We start from the raw sequence: 7,191 nt of genomic DNA, 5'->3' as shown, positions 1-7,191 counted from the left end.
ATAGATTTTCCCGTTAAGGTTCCTATATTCCACGTTCCTAAACGCATTTTGCTCTCTTGAACTCTACCCTTCTGTCCTAGCTTCTTCACCCTCCCCCGTCTAATAGGATCAAAGTACTTCTTTTGTGTGTCCCGGGTAAAGTTGATAGGAGAACGGAAGTCAGATCACAGCCGTTGCGCCGGTGCTCCGGGGGTCATGACGGGTGCCAATTCCACCATGTCTATGTGTGCTCCTAAACATCCCAGCATGCAGAAGCAATAGGTAAAGCAATTGACTTAGTAGTGATACTGCAATCATAGCTTCCAGTGTGTGCTGAAAAACACCAATTAATTTACATAATCTAGTTTTAATTTGTTTAATTGTGCCTCAGCAAACAGCAATATTTGCTTAAAAATTCTCTTACCAAGCGTTTTCCTCTGTGCCCTCCTAATATGATCTCTTTACACACAAAACTGCATCAGACACATCCAACCAAAACTGATTAATTTCTTGACTTTTGTTATGAAAATGTAAGCACTTTTTCATGTTGATTTTGGGGCGGAGAGGGGAGAGAAAACTACCCGAAAGCGAAGGCGATAATCGTCAGGGCGACGATAGCTGAAGAAGCTGCATCGGCTAAACTATCAGTTCTCCATATCCGGAGATGTATCAGACCGTAAAGCACAGAAGCAGCACCAACCACACCGGCTATCAATGCAAAGATCAACAAGAAGCTAGTCGATGTATTGCCTCCCAAATCTGTACAAAAGTATCGGAGCTCAAAACCCTATTTCAGCCATAGTATTCTAAACTACTCTAATCTATGCACAAGGTAATCGTACTCGGTACACATAAGTGATACTTTTCTGATCAACTGTCCTAATCCACGTCCAGTACCAGAGGGTATATACTAGAGGGATACTACACTGACAATAGAACATGCAATCTAATTAACTGACTTAACCCAACTCGAGTACTAGAGGATACTAAATGGACAATAAAATAAACAATCTAATCAATTGTGCGTTACTAAACAGACAATAAAACAAGGCACTATATCGTGATTTATGTACGATGTTTAGTCTCTCCCACTACTATTTTGCAGAGTTGGTTCTATTTGTGCATATTTTCTATTGAAATTCTAGTGGGCGTAAAATAAGCAATGAAAACGAAAAAAGAAGGAGTGATTGAGAGAGAGAGAGAGAGAGTGCTTACGGGGGTGATTTTGCTCTCCGTTGATGTATTTATCAAGGGACCAACAAGCAAGTCCAAGCATGATCAGATGGACCACCAAGTTGACTACCAGAAGAGGAGCCATTAAACCTCTACCAATCCTTCCGACCGCCATTGATATCAAAGCTTCAAAAGCTCAAGCTGCAACACTTCAATCTTTTAGTTCTCAAACTATACACACTTTTAAACTCCAATCTCAAAAGTACACACCCTGAGACCTGAGTGACACAGAGAGGTTCAAAGCTGATGGATGAAAAGGACAGAAAGCTCTTTGTGTTACGTGGTTTGTTGTAAGTAACCCAACTGTAAACGTTCAGCAAGCAATGGCATGGTTCCTTTAACGTGGAGATACACCATGCATGAAGAATTCTGGTCTGAAAAAACAAACATACGAAATTATAGTTTGGATTTGGGAGCTATATTTGTTAGAACAAAAAGTCACTTGGTTCACATGCAAGCTGACGGGAGTTCGTTTAATTAATTAATTACCTTGTTGGCCAATGACGTTGTTCAAAGGGACGCTAGGTTCAGTCATCATGAGATATGTGTGCATGTGCAATTAAAGTTATCCACGTACATAAACGACTGATTGTAGCATAATTTTATCTCATTAGACTCTCAAAAGAAAAACTTAGCAGTGTTTGAGGCACACGTGCTATGGCCCAGCTCAAAACTAGCCCACGTTAGAGGATCCCGAGGAGTTGCCTCGGAGGGGATCCAATTCCCCAGAAAATGAGGGAGGTAGTCCAAGGGCACACGTGTTATAGACCTCCTATCCTAACCTACCCCTCACACAAGGTCACTGCCAACCCCAAAGTTCAAGGCTGGCTTCGTTTTGGCCTCTCAAAAAAGTACGAGACCCTCTATATTTTGTCTAAACCGGCCTCAAGCTTGTTCCACCTGTCCTAGTCACGTGGCCCTAATTCTCTCTACTCTTGAGTCTCAAGTCTCACAAACTGTTACAAACCGATTGCATGTAAAAATTGATACACTGTCAAAATTGAAGGTTTACCCTCTTGCGTGCTACACAAGAAACACATATAAGCTAATGTGTTGTATAAATTGATGGTTTCGCATCCTTGTAGAAGTTTTACAGGGAAGAATCTGATGCTATGACATTCAGGGGAGGTTCCACAAACAAAAGTAGAGAGCTTAATACAAGAACAAATAGGGCAAAGAAAAACAGTGATTTGCAAGGATCTGCATAGCGTCTAACAAGTGCGATTCCTTCCTCTTGGCCACTTGCTGAAGAAGATGATGCATCATCCAGTTGAAGAGTTGGGCATGTCAAAAACCCATATGCCACTCCTGCAAATGCTGCTCCAAAATGTGTCCTGCAACAACATAATATGATATAAGGTCACTCTGGGACCATCTCGTAACGTTTTCTGATATGAAAATAAAAAAAACGAATAAGTATCTTCAAAATTTGAAAATGCGTCTGGTAGCTTACCAATCATCAATAGGACAGAAAATGCTCAAAGTGAAGCTAAGAAGCGTGGTTATGACAGCCTTTTGGAACATATTCTCCGAAATATCCTTGGAAATTATGTCCTTGTTTTGGACCTGATAAGCGAGCCAAGCTCCGATCATGGCGAATATTGGTCCCTGCAATCACATTACGAACTTAAAGCACATCGGGAAGAAAAGAGAAAAAGGGTAACTAGATTCGTAGAAAATGAAGTGGAATTTGAGGAGCTGAGCTGCTTACCGTTCCACCAACAGTGGGCTCTGGTGTATGAAGAAAGCTAATCAAGTTGCCGGAGACTCCTCCGAGTATGTAAATCAAGAAAAATGTGAATGATCCATAGCCTCTGCACACTTTAGGCCCAAATACAACAAGTCCCCAGCAACCAACAGCTATGTGGAAAAGCCCCGAGTGCTGCATAATTTACATGAGCCACGTGATAATCGTTGATCAGGAAGAAGAATATGCAAATGCTCTTCAAGAATGTATTGCTTTAGGAGTTCCTACTATTTTCTTAATCGATACAAATTGTGAGGCGGATCTTGCAGATATTTCATAAACCAGAAAGCATATATGTGCTGCATTATACTAAGAACCAACAAACTGGACGTTTCATAAATGTTAAGGCCAGATAAATCTCTCGTAATGTGCAAAGCCCTATAATTATTTGATATGTTCACATTCAAATCCAGTGGTTAACTAGCTAATGCAAATTATCACAGATAATGTTGAAATGGAAACAGAATCGAAACACGAACCGAATCGTCAGTCTTGTACCAGAAACATGGGTGTGACTAGCCTCCACCATTCTCCAACCAGGATCAAATCATTTATCTTTGCTCCATATAGCAATGGAAGAGAGAAGAGCCCTAAGTCAGTGTTCCTAACAGGACTCGCAATCTCGAACAGAAAAACTGCAATGTTTACAGAACCTAATATGCTTCTGCATCCAACATAAAGAACAAAGAAGCAAAATGTAATTATTCCTGAGGAGCTCCCAGATTTAACTTGGATTTTCGGTTCCCAATATTATATGAATAAATATACCGGTCACAAAATTTTAATCGAAAATAAAACTGGCAGAACATAAAACTGCGGTTTATATACAAACTTATGAGTCTATTTAGATAGGGCAGGGTCTTACATCAAGTAGAGATCAGAGATTTCATTATACTCGAGCGAGTCTGTAGAATTCTTTGGACCAAGATCATCCCTTTTACGTATAGGATTTCTATATGCCCTCAGTACCCTCTCATCACCTTTTCCGGAATCCCGATTGATAGCTGATGGTTTTGCAATTGGAATGTCTTCAGTAGCAAGATCAACAGAACTAGATGTTTTCGTCGAGTCTCCATCTGAGTTAATATAAAATATAAGAATTAAAATGTCATTTCTAAAAGTAACACACACAATCGACTCAGCTGGGAAGATAATTTTACCTTTATTTCTTAGTTTTCCAAGATAATCATCAAGAGACTCCAAACCCTCCTTTAATCTCAGCTGACCATTATTTTTACTGAGTGGTTGCTCCCTTGTCGTGTTTGAATCATCCAGAGGCACATTTGTGACGTTTTGGAGCTTCCCAAAGTAAGAATCCAAGGATCTCAAATGGTTCCCAGAATCTGATGCGGCATACCAAACCATCCCAAGATTCTTATGTCTTCTTGCATTATTTTCGGAAGTTGGAATACAATCACATCGAAACCCTCTGTCCCTCTGTCCGATTACATAGTGATTTGATTCAGCACAGCCTCTATATGGTATTTTGTAGCATATTGGAACTATAGCCATGTGTTCCTGAAAAAGGGTATCATGCATGAACTAACTCCAATATATACAACAATAGTGATAACCAGTGGTTTATCTCCGCTCTCTATCTCACTCGTCATGTGAAATCACAGCCGTTACATGTAAGAATCCCTTGAAGAAAAATTATGAGGAAGTACTAGTACTAGAGAGCAAATATTTTACAAGTACAACATTAAAGCATGTGACCTTTTCTTGTTAGTTTCAGTTATTTTCTCAGCAACCAAACGGAGACACAAAAGGCCAACTTTATACCAGACAAAACACAAAAGCTTAAGATTGTTTGACTGGTTAATTATGAAAGAATTTCAATTTACAACCAACGCAAATCCTCCACATCTAGAAACCATAATTCTCTTGAGATACAATACAAAGCAGGAGACTTTTTCTCGGGAGTTTCATTTATTTTCTCATCAACCAAACAGAAGTTACTCAAAATACCAACTTTCCTGAACAAAACAGAAAAATCTCGAAGGGCTAGGTTTACATACCTCCAAGTCCAACTCCCAAATATTTCCCAGATTATTTTACTTCAATGCAGAGGTTCCTTGAGTGGGACAAAGTCAGAGATTGTTTGTACTTGTGCTTGGTTCTGCCATTAATGGAAAGACATAATTAAGTACAGATAACACATGAAAAGCCCACGATTGAAAGGAACAGTAAGAAAGTGTCACTGACAGTCTGACGTGGAATGAATGAAATCCAGAGTGGATTCTCCTTATCGCTATTGGTCCATTAGGTTTCTGCCACGAAGGACTCACCGGCGATATGGTTTGCGTGGATGAACTCTATCTGACTACCTTCAGCAGATAATCAGAAACTAATGGTCAACGTACAAGAAAACACAAGAAAATTAGAGGCTTTTAGTCGAAAACCCCACTTTTGTTTATCTATTAAGTATAAAGCCAGCATGCCAATTTGGTGTCACCCTCTTCGACAAAAATAATTGGACCAAACTGCTCCACAGACCAAAAAATTCAAAACTTGTTTAAAATAATATATCAAATCATGCAAGGATAATTTAGTAATTTGGTTATTATAAAATATAAATATAAATGGAGAGAGATAAAAAAATAAAAAATGAAAGAGAAGAGAGAAAAGAATAAAAAAATGACAAAGTTGATGGTGCCCACGTGAGAGCAAGTCCAGCCTTGCTCTTTGCTCGGGGGACAAGCACCAGGAAAGGGCCCGAGGGCCGGTTGGTTCTTCTCCAGCCATGGAGAGCCCGAGTGAGGGTGGGAGCCTGAGGGCCGGGGGGTGGGCAATCAACAGGCATGTGGCTCAAGGCCCGTGACGTCAGGCCTGGGTCCGGGCTTTTTTTTTATATTTTTTTTATGTCAGGCGCGTGCCCCTCACTCGTGAGTGGGGGCGCGACGCCCGACAGGAATTCAGGGCACGGGCCCAGCCACCCAATTACCGTTGGGAAGCCACGTGGCTTCCCATGGTCTGTTCGATCCTAACGGTTCTTTAATACAAACCGTCCGATTTGCAACGGTCATAAAAAAAAGCTAATTTTATATCAACCGTTCGATCTGAGATCAACGGTTGATATTAATCTGCTTTATAAATTAAAAAAAAAAGAAAAAATAGTTTTAAAATTAAGAAAAGTTACCGTTGTGACACGTGGCACAATCTGGAGTGTTGGAATTCAAAATTTTTAAAATCCAACGGCAGAGATTAATTATTTGAATAAAAATTTAAAAAAAATTGTAAAAAATCCGAAAAAAATTGTAAAAAATCTGAAAAAATATTGTAAAAAATTGTTTTTACTTTTCTATAAATACCACTTCTTCTCCATCTACCTTACACCACAATTTCATATTTTCTCAACTACTTTCAATCAAATTCCTATCTTTCTCTCAAAGTTTCAATCCAATTTTTTTCCACAAAATGACTACTGATGCAGGTACGAATTGATCGCTTCTTAAAGATGTTGCGTTGTGCACTAGTTGGGTTGAAGTTACTCATAATTCCCTTACGGGTAATGAGATGCAGTTGCGAGAAATGTGGAGTTTAATTCATACCAAATTTCTTAAGCAAATGAGTGGGAAAAGAACCAAAGAATCGATGTCCAGTCGTTGGAAAATACTTAGCCATTCATTTAGTACGTGGAGAGATGCCTTGACACAAGCTAGTAGTAATGTTCGAAGTGGGGCAAATTATGTGGATGAGGTAAGAATATATTATAATTATTTGTTTGTATTATTATTTTGTTACCTAATTTGATTATAATTATTTGTTTGTTTTATTTATTTGTTACCTAACTTCATTATTATTATTTGTTTGCATTATTTATTTGTGACCTAATTTCATTATTATTATTTGTTTGTATTATTTATTTGTTACCTAATAATTTCATTATTATTATTTGTTTGTATTATTTATTTGTTACCTAATAATTTCATTATTATTCATTTGTAGCAACTTCAAGCACAAGCATGGTTTCCTGCCAAAATCAAATCAAGAAACAAATCATTCCACCGGTGGGAATGTTGGAATATTGTTAAAGATTGTCCTAAATTCAAAGTTGTGCCTGTTGGTCCAGAAGTATGCATGAACATCACCCCTCTACACAGCACCTTTGTACACAGCACCCCTCCACACTCTACACATGATCATGGCTCCCATGTTGATGAAGAAGATGGAGAAGAAGTGCCTGAAACGCTCATTTCTGAACAAGCGTCGGGGTCGACCTGTTATCCAAT

The 7,191-nt window shown here is 38.9% G+C and overlaps 2 protein-coding genes across 3 annotated transcripts; both read right to left on the bottom strand.

Moving 5' to 3' along the window:
* Positions 1-159: 159 nt before the first annotated feature.
* Positions 160-2,162, bottom strand: LOC126582608 (membrane protein PM19L-like). The gene is made up of 4 exons (XM_050246767.1): positions 1,195-2,162; positions 561-738; positions 404-452; positions 160-312 (listed from the first exon to the last, which is right to left on the bottom strand). The coding sequence occupies exons 1-4, from the start codon at positions 1,325-1,327 to the stop codon at positions 160-162; spliced, it is 513 nt and encodes a 170-aa protein (XP_050102724.1). The 5' UTR covers positions 1,328-2,162.
* Positions 2,163-2,253: 91 nt separating this feature from the next.
* On the bottom strand, positions 2,254-5,268 carry LOC126582452 (RHOMBOID-like protein 9, chloroplastic). 2 transcript variants are annotated; one of them, XM_050246606.1, is made up of 8 exons: positions 5,173-5,268; positions 4,978-5,078; positions 4,120-4,477; positions 3,825-4,035; positions 3,458-3,623; positions 2,924-3,094; positions 2,666-2,820; positions 2,254-2,546 (listed from the first exon to the last, which is right to left on the bottom strand). In XM_050246606.1, the coding sequence occupies exons 3-8, from the start codon at positions 4,469-4,471 to the stop codon at positions 2,303-2,305; spliced, it is 1,299 nt and encodes a 432-aa protein (XP_050102563.1). In that variant the 5' UTR covers positions 4,472-4,477; positions 4,978-5,078; positions 5,173-5,268; the 3' UTR covers positions 2,254-2,302. The 2 variants fall into 2 exon arrangements, with proteins under 2 accessions (XP_050102563.1, XP_050102564.1); XM_050246607.1 differs by having other exon boundaries at positions 4,120-4,396.
* Between the last annotated feature and the right edge of the window lie 1,923 nt (positions 5,269-7,191).

Source organism: Malus sylvestris, chromosome 9 (assembly GCF_916048215.2).
Source record: "Malus sylvestris chromosome 9, drMalSylv7.2, whole genome shotgun sequence".
NCBI classification, from domain to species: Eukaryota; Viridiplantae; Streptophyta; class Magnoliopsida; order Rosales; family Rosaceae; genus Malus; species Malus sylvestris.
This window is presented reverse-complemented; position numbering and strand designations above follow the sequence as displayed.